This window comes from Mustela nivalis, assembly GCF_964662115.1.
Source record: "Mustela nivalis genome assembly, chromosome: 15".
Classification (NCBI taxonomy): domain Eukaryota; kingdom Metazoa; phylum Chordata; class Mammalia; order Carnivora; family Mustelidae; genus Mustela; species Mustela nivalis.
In genome coordinates this window covers 10,490,297-10,506,977 of record NC_139034.1, presented here as the reverse complement: position 1 = coordinate 10,506,977, position 16,681 = coordinate 10,490,297, and the positions used below count along the sequence as shown (strand labels likewise).

At 49.5% G+C, this 16,681-nt stretch overlaps 1 protein-coding gene across 1 annotated transcript in view; it reads left to right on the top strand.

The window, feature by feature from the left end:
• The window catches only part of ATP8A2 (ATPase phospholipid transporting 8A2), a gene marked incomplete at its 5' end in the record, with an annotated part of 618,696 nt that extends 604,121 nt beyond the window's left edge, over window positions 1-14,575 (top strand). The window contains 2 exons of the mRNA XM_082700943.1: window positions 2,595-2,686; window positions 8,765-14,575. Of these exons, the coding sequence (XP_082557069.1) occupies window positions 2,595-2,686; window positions 8,765-8,862 (190 nt within the window). The 3' untranslated portion in view covers window positions 8,863-14,575. The remainder of the gene's footprint in view (window positions 1-2,594; window positions 2,687-8,764) is intronic.
• Between the last annotated feature and the right edge of the window lie 2,106 nt (window positions 14,576-16,681).

The window sequence follows — 16,681 nt, the reverse complement described above, 5'->3', positions numbered from 1 at the left end:
AAAATAACTGTGGTACTTCGTGATTCCCAGATTCTATGGGGGTTGGAGCCAGAACGTGGTGGCATGGAGAAGAGTTAGCAGACCCCAGCTCTGTCCTGCACTGGGAGGGAGTTGCACACATGTGTTTGGACACTCTTGTTCATACATGTCCCATGTGAAGTACCACCCATTGGCCACCCATGGGCCTAGGAGAGTGCACAACACCTATAGGGTATGCTCTTAGGAAGACAGAGCTAGTGAGGAAGTCAGGCTGGCCTTGGATGCCAGGTTGGAGAGATGTTGCTCAACAGGGACTTCTGGCGTCCCAGATTCCTGAGCCAGAGGACAGGCATGGGCTCTGGGTAGACATGTCTTCTTGGTTCTGTGGAGCCTTTGCCCCCTGGCAGGAAAGGCTGCAGGATGGAGTGGGTCCCTCTAAAACAAGGGGTCAAGTGGTAAACCTATCATTTGCTAAAGCTGAATAGGTTGGTGGACATTCACTGTACTGGTTTCGATGAGTTTGGAGTGTTTTGTTATAAAAAAGAGAGAAGCATATACCATTTCACAAGGAAATTAGAGACATCTTCCCGGTGCAGAGGCAGGGGCAGGAACAGTGCCAGTAACACATCCTGTGACCTTTGTATTTGGTACAGCTGAGTCTCCTCACCTGCCCAGTGATAGACCAACGTGTGTGATTTCCCACTTCTGTGGTCCTGTGACATCCTCATTCACCCCATTGCCACATAGAGCTTTTGGACCTGAGCATGGAAGACAGGGCTGGCTGGGACAGAGGAGGGGTGTGCTAGCAGAGCGTAGGCTGAGTCCGTCCACCGGGTTCCTGGGGAACAAGTGCCTTTCCCTTGCCACAACCTGGCTGGAAAGCTTGCCCTGGGCAGAGCCTGGCAGTGCCCTCCATGGAGGCATATGACCTCTCTGGTCACACAGAGAGGACAGCCTTTCATTACCCTCCCCCTGTCCTAAAAGTAGCCAGCACAGGGAGCCCCAGCCTGTCGGGGGGCAGCGAGCTCCCAGACGGATTGCACACTCATGGATTCCTCCACCTTCATTGGCTCCTGTCTGCCTACTGGCCAGGGCAGTTGCTCAGCAGGGCCTAGTAAGATTAGTCTGGCCCATGGAAGAAAAAGACATGAGAGAGAAGGGAAAAGCCAGTGTGAAGGGATAGTGTTTTTCCTCATAAGCCATTTTGCCAAGCTTAGCTAGCTGAGGCTCACCTTTAATTGGTGATGAATTAAACATTGTCCTTTCTCTTCTGGAAACTCAGGGGCAAAATGAACTTCAGCTCTGAGATCTATTGAGAATACCTTGGGCCCCGTTCTTCCTTTGAGGCCCTTGAGATCACTGTGAAGTGGACTCCGGTCAGGAGACCATCTCCCTCAGGCTCAAGGCCCACAGACACTGGGAGTAGGGAGGTGCCTGGGACAGCAGGCAGCCGCAGCTTCTGTGCCCTCACGTTCCCACAAACAGCAGATCGGGATGGATTTGTCTGCTATGGCCGCTGTTGCAACGTACCACAGACTGAGTGACTTAGCAAGGATTTATTTTCTCCCACTTCCTGAGGCTGGCCATCCCAGATCAAGGTGCTGGCAGTGTTTGGTCCTTCGGAGGCTGGTTGATGGCTGTCTTCTGCATCTTCATGTGCACTTCCTTCTGTGGGCTGTCTGTATCCTAATCTCGTCTCCTCAAGAGGACACCAGTCACCTTGGATTAAGCCCCACCCTAATGACCCCATTTCACTTAATCACCACTTTAAAGACCCTGTCTCCAAATACAGTCGCATTCCCAAGTAATTGGGGATATGACTTCAATATATGCATTTGGGGGGAACACAGTTCAGCCCCTGTCAGAGGGCAGTGGCAAACTCCCACGCCCCAGGAATCTTCTGGGGCAAGCAAAGTGACATTGTAATGATAAGAAAGCAAAGCCCTCTAGCCTACCTGGGCAATTTTAAGGCACCCCCCCTTTTGCTTTGGAAGAATAAACAACAGTTGTGCTCCATATTTCCTTAGAGTGGTGGCAAACTTGGAGGGAGTCATTTCAGGAGAGGCAAGGAGAGAGCTTCTAATCCTTGTGTCTTCCAAGGAAGCTCACCTTTATATTCACTATTTCAAAATAACAATCAAGTTGGGCAGAAAGAAATCAGTCTCTTGCTGGGGACCCAAGGACCCTGGGGGAGGCTTTCGCCCTTGGTAGAGTTTTTTGGCTCTGGGAGAGGCGGCTGCAGGTGGAACGGAGGCTCTAAGACATTTACCCTAGAAACAGATGACTGCTTGCAGAAGCGTTCTGGAAAGCCAAGGGTGTGCCTGGTATGAAAGGGTACTTGTAGTGCACTTCAATTAAGAGGAAGGCAGCATTGAGAGGCGTTATGTACAGGATAGACTGGAAACAGAGCGCCTTTTAGAAGAAGGAGCGGTGCACTCAAGGTGTCGAGATAGCATCTACTGTAAATAATAGAGCTGCTTGCCAACCTGGACGTTTTTCCTGATGCGAGGAAGCCTTTTCCCTTGTCTGTTTTATTTTTGCCTCGAGTCCCTGGGTGAGGCCCTTTGAGAGGTATTCCCATGAACTGGGACTGACTGTGTTTGATCTACCTGCAGGATGAATGAACGTGACCGCCTACTGAAGAGGCTCAGCCGGAAGACGCCCCCCACTCTCTTCCGGGGAGGCTCCATCCATCAGTGTGTCCCCCGTAAGTAGCCCCTGGCCACATTCCACTCAGCCTGACCCCAGGGCGGTGGCTTCAGTAAAGCCTCCTGGTGCTGATAGGGCTGGAAACCGATGCCCAGCCTGATCCCCACATTTGGAAGGGGAATTTGTGAGTGTGGCTGGAGGTGAGCTTGGCTTGAGTGTAGAAAATTCCCTGGGACCCAATCAAATGTCTGAATGACAAAATCCTGAAACTTAAAATCCTGATGTGGTCGAGGCCCTTCTGTCAGCCTCCCAATAAGATTTTGTTCTGAGACTGAAATTATGTTACTGTTAGATTATTGCCCCCAAAGATAGCAATAGACACTGTTTTAGTTAAAATTAGCTTATTAATTGAAACAATGATAATCACTGAGGGAAAAAAAAAATCTCTGTGTACTTTTCCCAGGAAGGCTGCCCGGGTCTAGCCTGGGTACCCCACTTAACACGAGAGGCCAGGCCTGGTTTCTGCTGAAGGGATCAGACCTAGATGAAGTGGGGGAGCAGAGGGGATGTGCCAGACCCCAGGGGAGGGGGCAGGAGGCCATCAAAAAGAGATGGCTGGCAGGGCTCACAGGGCTGGGGGGGTGCTTTTTCAGCTATTCAGCCACTTGACTCCCTGCTGGGGGGCATTGTTAGCACAGGTTTCCTTCTGGAGGGGCTTACCTCTTTCTTCCCCAAGGTGAGGTCTCTTGGCATGTTGTCTGTCCCCTGCTTCTGCCCCTCCGAATCCCACCTCTTTTTCCAGAGCCCCCTCTCTTGAACCTGCACATCCAGAGCCCCCTCTCTTGCACCTGCACTGTTTCCTGCTTCCCTTTCTCTCCCTGAGGTGTTCAGAAGGAAACGAGAATGGTTTAGAAGTGCAGAATCCTTGTACCCATAGTATAGGTAGGAGGGGTCTGTGTCATGCTTGGTTGAGCTCCACCCATCAGCAGATCTTCTCAGATTTTCTAACAGAGAGAAGGAAAGGGATGGTCTCCTTCTCCTTACTTTCCAACATGGAATACCAACATGGCAGAGACCACCTCCATGTGGTGCCCCACATGCTTCATGTCCCATCCCAAGGATGGTATCAGCCCCAAGAGCACCTGGCAGAGGCTTAGGTCAATGTAGTAACTGGCCCAGCGCGGCCTGGTGAGCTGGGTCCCAGCCAAGGTCTCTCTGAGCCAGGAGAGCGTGGTCCTGTCAGGAGGCTTGGTGGTCTAGTCCAGGGAGCGAGGTCTGGGGGGCCCTGTTTCTGGAGCTGGGCTGCTCCACGGTCCTGTTCCAGCTCTGTCATGGTTTTGTGCACTTAGGTAAGTTAACCTCTTATTTCTATATCTGTAAAATGGAGATGATGTAAGAGCTTGGTTTTGGGAGAGGATTAAATTCAATCATTTATATGAAGAGCCTAGAATAGTACCTGCCAATATGGAGTCCAGTAACTGTGAGATATGACTGGGTCTTTTCTGCCACTAGTTGACTGACTTTGGGTGACTTACATACTTCTCTAAACTTCTGTTTCCTCCACTGGGGGGACCAAAAGAAATCTAATAATATACACTAAAAGGGGAAAAAAAAAAAAAAAACCAATGCACATCTGACACAGTCTTTGTGAGGCTTCAAGACAATGTATATAAAGCACCTTCTCTCTAACAGACACAGAGAAAATGAGGACTGGTTCTGTAAACAGGGGAGTTCATGCCAAGGAGTCCTGCTGCTTCCCTAATAACTATTTCAGAATAACTCTAGGAAGAATATGTAAGATACATATATTGAGATCAAAGACCATGTAAGAACTTTTATGGAAGCGTCATAAAATGTCTTAGAACAACTACTAAAAAAACTTTCTTAACTTAGGATTTTGAAGAACAAAAGAAAATCAGAATGAACAAGTCTAAGAAATTTTAAAAGCTTTTAAGATCACACCACATTTTAAAAACACCCAGCAATAGTAAGAAACTGATTTGATAACAAACGTTCTGTCAAGAACTAGAAAGGCCAGAAGTACTCCCGGCCTGTGAGAAGTTCTGCGTTCTTCTCTCAGCCTCTGCCTAGCTATCTCTTCTGTGTCTGTCCCTCCACTGTCTTGGGCCTGTCTTCCCAGGAAACTGGAAGGGAAGCTCGTCTTGGCAGCATTTATAATTCTTTACAGGATACCAGCACACAGTATTTCTAACTGAGATCAGCGTTTCCTACTGTCATGTCCTTGTGGTCCTCGTGGCCCCCCTGGTCATCCCCACTTCTGTTGCTCTTAGGGATCTTTTTCCAGACAGGAAACTTCTATTCTCATGAAGATGTTATCAGAGCTACTTAAGGGGAGTTTTATTCCAAAATAATGAAAAAAAAAATGACGTGGTTTTATGGACTTCACCAAATGTTCTCTTGGGAGAACACAGAACAGTGAAGACACTCCCATCCTTTTCCATCTCCTTTACCTTACCGCATTCTGCTCCCAGTTTCTGGCTGCAGCTAAGCATTTAAGAAGCCAGCCCAGGGAAATTCAGGAGCTGGGTCCATGAATGTCTTTCCCCAGACCCCCTATCATTACTTTGTGGCTGTCAGGACTTCCTGAAAGATGAATGAAAGTGGGAATGGCAAAGAGCTGGAAGCTTCCTTTGAGCTCCCCATTTGTATGCAAATGGCGGCTCAGTGTCCATCAGACAGAAGCTGGTGACCTGATGGTGCATCTTTGTCAGGCTGAGGGGTGTAGACTAGACAGGCGGAGGCTAGTTGGGTGGTTATAGTCTCTCTTGCCCCACTAAAATGTTTTCGATTACAGCCCTGACTCCCACCAGGCTTGGTTTCTGAGAGGAAAATGTTGTATCTGAACCAGGAGACACCCCTGTCCCAGGATAACCCTACCAAGCCATCTTCTTTTCCTACTTGAGTTGCGGAGTTCACTTTAAGTTTCTGCGGAGGCTAAGAAAGTCTAGTAAGGAAAGTCTTAGTGCACAAATTCTGGAAACATGATGGTAGACACAACCAAAGGGGACTGCTGGACAAGCCATTTGGTCATGACCTCTGGGTCTCAGCTTAACCCAAGAGAAGAGATTTGCTTGGGAAGGTCCTCCCAAGTGGACACCCAGAAGCCCTTCCTAGTCTGGAGTGGCTGAGTAATCCCAGCAGAAGGACCTGTGCCAGTGAGACAAATACAAGCTACAGATGCCTTACAGCTCTCAGCTTTGTCTCTGCCCCAGTAGGCATAGGCAGAATGTGAATGAAAAACGGAGTAAGTGAGACAAGCCTTTTGTTCCTTCCACCTGACCAAGGAGTAGACAATTCCAGATGCTCAGCTACCTTTCCCAAAAGGACACTCCCAAACAATATTTGCTTTTTTGTCTCAGGGAGTTCCCTTCATTTCTTCCTCTCTGCCAGGAACCCTCTCCAAGAAGCCCACCAAAAAAAGACAGGTAGCAGCTGTTCTGTTTGGATGCGTTGTTGTGACAGGTTCCCTTCTTCTCTGGTAAGGAGGTGGAGGCTTCCTCCGTTGGTGCTGCGTGTGAATTGGCCCTGAACAAAGGAGAGGGTTCTGTGCCTGGATATTGTTAGCCGTGGAAAAGCCTGGCACCCACTGGGAGGGTGGGAGCTCTGAGGGAACTTGGACCTGACCTGGTGCAGGCCCTTTATTTCACAGAATAGTAAACTAAGAAGACCTAGAAAACTTAAAGAACCCACGGTCCTATCACCGATTACTGCCGGGCAAGGGTTAGAACCATCCTTCTTGCCTTAGGGCATGGGCCCCGGATCTAAGATGAAAGCAGAGCAGGTGGAGACGACCACCTTCAGCCTTCTGCCTGCCATCAGAACAGCTCAAGGAGAGCACTTAGAAGGGGCTCCACTGCTTAGGATCAGAGCCACCAATGCCAGGTTGGGGAGGCACGGCAGGCCACAGACGATCACTCCGTGGCCCTCAAAGGAAAACATAAGATACTTACTAAAGATATTCCTTTTAAAGACCAGAGAATAAAAATGATCCATACTGACCACAGAACACAGCCTTGTGACTGGAGGAGACAGTGTTGTTTGCTAGATTCTGCTTTGACACATCCCAAGGAAAGGCGTCTGGTCTTGGACTGCAGTCAGAAAGCTGCACTAGGACCACCTTGTCCTAGAGGATCCACCATAGCACAGGCGAGGGAGGGAGCTGGCCCGCAACAGCCGGACAAAGGACCGCTCCCTGGCCTCACTGATCAAGCAACTCATCAAGGGAAATCTAAAAGTTCTAGGAGAATGGAAGAGAGAAAAGGCACCTCCTCCTCAGATCCCGTGAAGCCTCTGAGGGCTCCTTGTGTGGAAAGCCCTGAGGAGGAAGTTCAAGTGCCCTGCACCCAGCACCCCCAGGGCTGTCCTCTCCAGGCCTATTCCTGCACTGCAGCCCAGGGACACCGCCCCCTCCCAGAGGCAGCCAGATGGGGCTCACCATGGCTGCCAGCTGCCACACAGTGAAGCTTTTTGGTTGGTGGATTTGGTTTGGTTAGAGATGGAGGTGAGCCAGTAGGTGGAGATCTCTACAGGAAGACTCCTGTCTGTCCTCATCCTTCATAGGTTCTGCCTTTGCTCCCAGTCCCCCTGCTCTCTAGCCCTGTCCTTAGTTGCCTCCCGGGGCCACCTATGCAGACAAGCCCTCACTTCCCAGGGGGCCCTCCTGAGCCCTCGGGTTTCCTCAGGCGGTGGCCAGGAGAGCCAGGATGCCAGCCCATGGCCAGAGACTCTGGTTTACGAGCACATGCAGAGTCCAAAGTCACCCTGAGCATCCTCTGTCAGAGCTCCTTCTTCCCTGTTCCCACCAGATATGCTGCTGCTCTATGTCTTAATAGTTCAGAAACGTCCCTTTGTAAGCCAAGGATCTGAGTAAAATGATTAGCAATCCAGGAGGTGGTACATGGGCACAGTGTCTGATTTATTTTTTCCCCTTCAAAGAACGTGACCGTGAACGAACACGTCAGTTGACAAGTCATATATACATATGGATGGGAGTCATCCTTGCCAGACATTTCACTGTTGTTATCTTTGGGTCAGAAAGTCTAATCAGCTGTGGGACTTTTCCAGAGTCCTGATCCAGAAAGGTTCGCCAGCAGAGAGAGAATCTTATGAATGCTTCTTCAGTGGGAAGGACCCGTTAGGAAGGAGGGCCCTACTTTGGGCTTCTGAATGCTGAACCTCTCTCTGGAACTGGAGATGCAGGAAGAGTGTGGGTCCTGCAGGAGCACTGCCCGGGTTTGGCTCCCAGCACTACCACTCACTAGGTCTATGACCTTGGGTGACTCATGGGGGGGGGGAATCACCCCATGCCTCAGTTTCCCCATCTGTGAAATGGGAATAATACTCTCCCCTGCCTCAGGGGCTGCTGGGAGGAGTGAATGAGCTGCTTCTCCATAGTACATCGAATAGGCCCCATACACATAGCCTTCGGTCTTTGTTGGCGGCTGCTGCTAGTATTTTTCTTATTACTGCAACTGATTATGAGAACCAGTCTTCCTGGGGCCCCTTGGCTTTAGCTTGTGATCTTTTCCCTTATGTCCACAAAAATGAACCAGCTGCAATTTCTGATTACCAATCCTCATCTGTCCCGTGTAAGAGCAGGAATGCCGCAAGCCTCGTGAGCACAGGGCTGGTTCTGCAGACTAGCATGGTGTGTGTGTTCCCCAGCCTGCTCACAGCTTTGTAAAGTACCCAGCCAGCCTGCAGCTTTGGGCAGCTTGGGACACTTCCGGAGCAGAGCATGTCGCCTTTCCTCTTGACTGGCGCTTGGGGAAGTACAGACCCGGACCAGTGACCCATTGTTTATGCTTCCCAGCTCAGCCGCAGAGAAGCCGCCCCCCATCCCCCACCCCGAACCCTCCCATGCCAGCCTCGGCATCAGGGGTCAGAACCGGTCAGGCCCTGTCTGGTCAGGCCTTGGCCAGCCCCACCCCACACTCTGCCCACATGTCCCTTCTGAGCCTCAGGTCTCTCTGTCCCGGGTCCCCACCTACCTCAGGCTGGTGAGCCCAGGGTGGCAAAGGTCAGCAGCCATCTCCCACTAAGGCTTTTTCTTCTAAACCCAGCCTGCTCCCCCCATTCTCCTCCTCACCAATCCCTGTGTGCGCTCCTCTTGCAGACGGGTATGCCTTCTCTCAAGAAGAGCATGGAGCTGTTACTCAGGAAGAAATCGTCCGTGCTTATGACACCACCAAGAAGAAACTGAGGAAGAAATAAGACGTGAGTCCTGATTGATCCCAGGAAAGAGATGCGGTTTGTTGCACCCAGTGTTAACACATCTCTGTCAGAAGAGACTGGTGTCAGCAGCCAAAACACCATAAAACCCATTTCTGTGGCCTTAGCCAACCAGTTTGTTAGTTCCACGTTCCCTCGCAAACCTGGAGTAGATCCCACAGGGGAAGCCATTTTGTTTCCTTCCAGTCCGTCCGCAGTGCTTGGCCTGACTTCTGTTTACGTTGTTCTGAAGCATTCAGCTGTGCTCTGTGAGGTGTGAAATTAAAAACGTTATGTTCCACCCATATTTAAACATCAGTACTAGTTGTTCTGGGAGAAAGGTGAGAATTTTATGTTGCGTGAGAAACCCGCCTTGCGGAATTGGAGCGGGGGCGCGCGTCCTTCCTGTTTTGTTCACTCACAGAGGATGTCCGCCAGGCAGCATGTAAACGCCACTGTAGGCAGGTTGATGTCTTGCTTGGTTCCGATTCCTCTCTCGTTTGTATGAAGTGTGATGGCAGGGAAATCCCCAAAATGTCTGTTATCAGGCTGGTAACCCTGAGAAGGCGTCTCTGAACCTTTTCGCCACACTCCCGGCAGGGCAGGCGGGCCGCGGTTCGAGCATCCTCCCGCGCCTTTCCCAGGTGCCTTCTGGGCTGTCCGGGCTTCCCGCGTCCCGGACCTCCTGCATGGCTGACCGCTGTGCTCAGCGCATGGCAGCTGGCGCGCAACCAGCCCAACCGTGCACGATTTCCTGTCCTAGCACAGACTCAGATATGGATGCAGGAAATCTCACCTGCCACCGCCCTTGTCCTAGAACTAAAGAAAAGAAGCCTAGCTATTTGCGCATATTCTTAATGTTTATCTGGCTCTCCCAGGACAGGGAAGCCTGCAGGTCAGTGTGTGGTAGAATGCTACGGCGCTCCCGCTCTGGTCAGGCTCTCCATACTCATTCCCCAACCTCCAGGCCACTGAACCTTGGGCATTCACTTCAGTGAGACCCACACATGTTTTCTTGGGAGTTCAGACCCCATTTTGGACTTTCCCTGCTGGGAAACCAACGGATGTGCAGCATGTCTCCCCAGAGAAGGGATGCACCTATCGCTCTGTAACTCTAAAATCAGGCAGGATGAGTGAACCCAGTGGGAGAGTTGGGGCCCCTGAGGCTGGTGGGGGAAGACCACCATCAAAGGGGACAGCGAGAGGCAAGGAACACAGAGACCCGGGGAGGAGGACAGAGAGGACATGTTAGCCAAGACTCCTCAGTGGACACTGAAATCAAGCCCTGAATCCCAGGCAGTTGTGATGATGCATGCAGGAGGCTAAACAAGACGCTGGCACGCAGTTTTAAGCAGCAACACTTCCAGACACTTCAAGGAAATGCCCTTTTCTGTATGGATGAGGTTCCCATCCTTATCTAGTCAGTGGTAGACGCAGGCACCTCCGAAAAGAAAGTGTCCTGACTCTAAGATGAGGAGAAGTGCTGCATCACTGACTTTCCAAACTTCTGGGCCCCGCCTTCTAAATTTGGGCAGAACTTGCCTGCCCTCAGGCACGAACTAGAGCACCTGGAGCCCTTAATGAATGGCCAGCCTGGAGGCACGCTCCCTCCTCTGGGCCTTGGTTGCCAAACCAGGTTTTTGGATGGCTTAACATAAATACTTCTGGGCCGCTGTTACTGCTTAGAATGGCACCATTCTTCTGGGGAATGGCTGCGCTAAACTGGGAAATAAAACAACAGTGCACTTTGCTTCCTCACCCGTTATTTTTGGAGAATCCACATCTTATTGGGCATTGTAATAACTTAAAGTATGATTTGCACGGACAAAGAAAACTAACCCTTTGCTTATGACATGACCAGGATCCAGGGAGGGCTTAAGGGGAACCAGAACATGCAGTGAACAGGTGAGGCTTAGAAAATTCCCATTCCTTCCTCCCTGAGTTGGTAAACCGTTTTTACTAGAGCACCCAGCGAAATGAATCCCTGAAGGGCTGTCGTGCAGGAATTAGGACCCTCCCCCACAAAATGTGCCTGAATTAACACAACAGACTGAGGTATGGGTCTTTATTGGACACCCAGAGAAGTGATATCCTAAAAATAGAGGAAAGACAAAAATTTGAATCAAATGTTCAGTGGGCCTCCTCACTCTGGTTTCATTTGGAACTAAGCCTCTGGAAAGGGGAACTCAAACTCATTCTTTGTCAGACACTTAGCTCTTTCTTAAACTTGAAGCCTTCCAAATTAGATTTGTGAATTACAGTATGTGTATATTTTGTTTGGGGTTTTTTGTTTTTTATTTTTTGAGGCTAAAAGACAGTTCACATTTTCTGAGGTTTGAGTATGTTTTCTGATTCTTTTGACAACTGGACTAAACAGTGTTTGCGATAATGAAACACGCACAGAGAGGAAAATATTAGATGGGATGCCTTTCTAGTCTATTAATTCTCATAGGCGATCAAGCTATCTGGTGGCCAAATGACTAAATTGGGCTTCGAGGAGGAGCAGCTGTCACTATGTGTGATGTATGATATTTAGCTGTGGCCAACTCAGGGGCTGTCATTTGTCCTATCTTCAAACTGAGGTCAGAGTGTCACACAGGCCCCTCCCCAGGGAGCGGGGTGGACTGGAGTAAGTTGCATTCTCTGGCTGTCAGCTCAGTGGAAATGCCACATGGGACTTGTCACTCTGCCACATGGTAAGTGACATACAGGCTGGCAGGTTACACTTGGTCAGCACTATAGGGCCGGCCTCTGCATTGGGCTAAAGTAGCAGAATCCACTGAGGCCTGGCCTTGGTCTGCTGTCATACACAGACTACCGACTCTCATTTAAGAGTGTGTGTTCCATTCTGGCTGAGCTTGCAGGAGGAAAAGAGCAGCCCTTCCATGCATTAGCTCTGAGTTCCACCGCACACCAGCAGGGACCAGCAAGCAGGGCCGGGGAAAGTGCCCATTAAAAAGGCATGATGGGAGAACAGACTAAACCAACCATTTCTGCCTGGTTGTCAGAAGCAATTTCAGGGCTTATCAGAATGGGCTTTGTAAGAATTTTCGGGTGTGGCTGATGCGTCCATCCTGCCTCTCCGTGGAATATTCAGGACTTCTTGACCAGTGTTACGTTCGCCCATCTCCCGGCACACGTGTGGTCATTTGGGGGTGGGGATTAGTAGAGTATACAAAACCTGTGCTTTGGAGAAAGGAGATGCTGTTGCTTTAACATTTGTAGAGTAATATCCTCAAACACGAACCCGAGTTTTGACAGAGCATGGCTGGGAACTCTGTTGACATTTTCTTTTCATTGACAAGGCTTCGGGTCTTGCTGTAGGGAGCTGGCAGTGAAAATCGGTGATAACTTGTCAAGAAGCAGTGAATAATGGGGGGAAAAAAGTGAGTATGAGTAACTAATGTCTGAAAATGCATATAGATGTATATATTACAGGCGTTGCGGTTGCTTTTTTTTTAAAGAAAGTCTGTAATCTCCATTTGTTATAACAATGACCCTTTATGTCATTTCTTGAAGAGAATTTTTTATCCTACTTCTGTTCCTAGGGGTTTATGTCTCAGATCATAAGCTGAATAGAATGTTCGCAAAGCTCTGCAAGGGGATAAGGTAGTCTTTCGGCTTGAACATGGGAAGGAAGTGCACACGTTTCAGCTGGCATTTGGCTTACTACCAAGGGTCGTTGTCCCAAGGTAATTCAAGGAGCAGTCCGGCCTCAGCATTTGAAATGTAGACTTCATCTCCAGGGATCCATAAAAAATGGGAACAGGGAAACTGTGGTTAAGCAGAGCCCAAAATAATAACCTGGCAAAGAAATGAGTTTAGCAGATCAAGGTAAAAGATGGCATCCCCCATCAGATTTGCTAAATACTTTCTTCATTCCAAGGCTTTTCTTAGCTAATTTAGTAATGCTGGAGACAGTGAAAAGGCAGCTATCCCCTTTCAGAGGGAAAACGTACATCTGCTACCTATGCTGCTGGTTCTCCATCGGCTCAAGACAGTTGTTGGTCTCAACACGGCCTTGGGGGAGTTTTTGTAGCCTCGTCCTGGCCACTTGCCCATCCTCCAAGGCAGTGAGGATGGCACTGAGGATTTCCAGTGGGACATAGAGGTGAGAGTCCATAAGTATCCCCGAAAGAAAGAGATCTGAAATACTCGAACCTGATGCATTGTCCTCATGTATTTTTTCTCAGCATCCCATATCGTCCCGCAGTACACTTTTCCTTGGACGTTAAAGAGCTTCCCTGAATGCCAGGCCTCCACTAGCGCTCTGTGAAAGGCTCTCTCTTAGCTTGTTAGGTCTGAGTGTGGCCACCCGGCATGTAGGCTTCAACGGGAAGAAAAAGCTACTGAGCCCACATGTTCAGAAGCTGTGACACACAACGGGGCAGAAAAGAGGGGCGAGCTCACCCCGTTGCCCCACCCCAAGCATAATCCATAGCTGTTCACTCTGACAAGCGCCTATGCCCCCCTGATTGATGAGAGACAAAAGAGTGATTCTTTGAACACTGGCTGGCTCATTTTCAATGACAATCTCTTGCCCTAGTTGCCTTAGAGACTCCACTCTGCTCTTTCTCTCAGGCTCCAGACCAAGAAAAACATGCTCCCAAGATTAGCCCATCGGCATTTCTTCTGACCTGGCTAAAGAAAGAAAGGAGACCTGTTCCTTTTAAAAGTCAGGAACAAAGTGTCAGGTGGCTTTGATTTATGACAGAAATAGGAAGAAGAAAGTTGAGGTAATAGCGCTATCCAAATAACCCTGCCCAGGAAACTGAGGGGTCAAGAGAGCTTATCAATGGCCTTTTATAGGCCAGCTCTTCCAAGTAGCAGAGAAGGGGCCAGAAGGGGCCAGAAGGAGGGGGCAGCCTGAGAGGATGTGAACCCACTTCCGATGGCGTCGGATTCAGTCATCCCCGAAGACCACCACGCAACCATGGGTGGACCAGTAAATACCAGTTAAAAATCGGGAAAAGAGAATCTGCCCTGTCCTGGGGCTTCTCTCCTTCCCGCAAGATCCCCACGCAAGTGGGTACTTTGCAGGTTTTTCGTTAATAAAATCAGTGTGTGTGCCGCCACGTGCATTCCTCTGCCTTCCTTCTCCCATGTTGCCAGCGATTGCTGAGTTCAGAAGCGGGCCTGCTGCCTCCCTAGGAATCCTCCCTCTGAAGGGCCCAGCTGCAGGGGTGGGGCCCTGGGGGCTCCTCCAGGAGCAGCTGGGTCTGCAGACCTCGTGCACCCTCTTTCCTGCAGGTCAGTGAATTGCTGTTTGAACGCAACATCTTTGTGGCGTCTTTCTCAAGCCAGTGAAGCCGTGTGCCCTCCTGTCTGCTTGTCGCATCTGTGCTCAGATTGCTTAAATATTGCTTGCGACAGGGAGGTTTTAATCTGGTTATGCAGAGGGAAGCAGGGCTGTGGGGCACGTTTAATTGGCTCCCAGCAGAGTAGTGAGTGCGTCTATGGAGTGTGGGGGGTTTTTTGTTCCCTCCCTCTAGAAGTGTTACCATTTTCACGTCCTATTAATGTCCTCTGGTTGTTAAATTACAGCCGCATGTTATAGCGGAGCTGGGGTTCCCTCCTGGAGTGAATACAAATGAAGGGCACTTATTTGTATTTTTAGAGGTTTTGGAAAATGTAGTGATTTGTGGCTTTGATCAATCCTGTTGACTGGTATATGTCTGCACAAACCTGTTTCAAATAAATCTTTTGTTAAAGTAAATGATTGGACCGTGTTTTATTTTGTAATTTGCTCTTGCAGTAGTAAGCATCTGATGCCATAGGGACTTGGGACAGCAATACAGAGTAGATAGAGGCTATGCATACACTCTGCCCCGAGAGCTGATGGCCAAGGAAACGCCGTTCCATGGCAGGAGAGCGGGAAAATCTGAATCGTAGATTAACATGTGCTCCGCAAGTCCCAGTCCTCTTCATGAGAGCAGGGTCCAGAGGCTCTGATCTGAGGTTGGACTGATCATGCAGTAGAAGGAACTGTACAGAGAAGGGCTTCTCCCATCAACTGTACTCCCCCTTGGTTTATCTCAGTTTCCCTGCAAACCGAGATTCGAAAAGTTCATATTCTGTTGTCGAGCAGGAAATGACAAGACCATCATTAGATGGGTGCCGAACACACCACCCAAAGTATGCTACTCTGACATATTGATTATTTTGAACTGAAGGCCACTGACAAACAGCAGATCTGAAGGGAGGGCTCTCTGACCTCCCCCTTCTACCTGAACACCGGTCCGCATTGCCACGGAGAAAGGTACACTCCCAGCACTGGGAAGAGAATGTTCTTATCCCTGGAGACTGGGGGTGGACGCTGGAATGGACCTGGACAAACAGACCAACTGAAATAACCCTGACCTTCCACGGGTTTCCCCTGTATCATTCCCAAGGCCTGTCCCACAGTATACTGACCCAGCCCAAGCTGTCCGGTCGCATTCCTGATTTATCTTTCTTTGTGTAAAAAGGCCCTAAAGGACTGAATGGCTTCTTGGGGTCTTTATCTTCCTTCTAAAGATTCCCACATACATGTAAAAATATTAAATAAACTTGTGTGCTTTTCACCTGTTAGTCTGTCTTATGTTAGTTAAATTCTTAGGCCAGCCACAGAACTTTAGAGGAAAGAAGGAGGTATGTTTCTTTTCCCTTACGTTGTTTTAAAGGGAGTAGGGGGACACCTGCCCATTCCCTATAGATACTGCAAATCACATTTAAGTAAACATCCACTGCCTCGAAGTTCCCTGGGACACGCAAGGCGCACAGCAGAGGCCACATTGAACCTGGGGTAAAGGAGGAGCTAGAAGGCCAGGATATAGCCTGGGAAGCATGGCTTTCCAGAAAGATAGGGACCTTTCTCACTGGAAACCAGCCTCGGACTCGGTGTATCAGCTGCTTGCCTGGCTTTGTGTGGGCAGCTCTACACTTTAGCCATGTGCAGTGAGGACAGACTCGGGGTGGAGGACAGGAAGGAAAGAGAACTAACGAAAGATCCTTCCCTGCAGAGGCCCCTGTCTAGAACCCCAAAACCTCTTAATGGCCCACTTCAGATACAATACAGATTCCCAGGGCAGACTCTCATTGCTCCCAGATAACCTTATCACAGCTGAAATTTGGCCAGTTTAGGGCGGTCACGACCTTGGTGGCCACATCCCCAGGCACAGGCAGGGACAGGAGGCCGGCCGGGCCTCATTCCAGGCAGAGCTCTGCAGCTTAGGGCAGAATGGGGAAGGACTTTCTTCTGCTCTCCATAGGCCCACTCTTATTCTTCTTAAATCATGCAAAACTGAAAATGACTTCACACAATCAAGAGCAAGGTGTTCTCTTCCAAACCTTGCCATTTCTTGGTTGTGTCTACGAAATCTGCCTTTGCTGCTACCGTGATTTTTTTTTTTTTTTTTTAATGTCATCCTTCATGTGTGCTCACCAGAATAAACCCGAATCCTTGGGAGGCCATTAGCCCCCGAAGACAGTTTGCAGACCCTACATTTCTGCCTGCAGCAATACTCTTTAGTATAGTTTTCCCTGTGAAAAAGACTCCGGCTCCTTTGAAAAATCATTCCGATTCCACTATTTATGTTCAGTGTGTTTGTGTAAGAGACATCTAGAATGTGAGGGGCTGACACGTGTATTAAAGCAGCAGGGCCCATGGCAGAAGCACACACCAGCCTCTGATCTTCTGCCTACATTCTGTTCCACGGATGCATCTTTCAAGGGAACCTTCCAGCAACTGTTGAAAAGGCCGGCCATTGCTGTAACTGGGACTCTGGATGAGTTCTGGACTTTCATTTTCCCCCCAAAGAGGACAAAATAAAATCCCTTCACC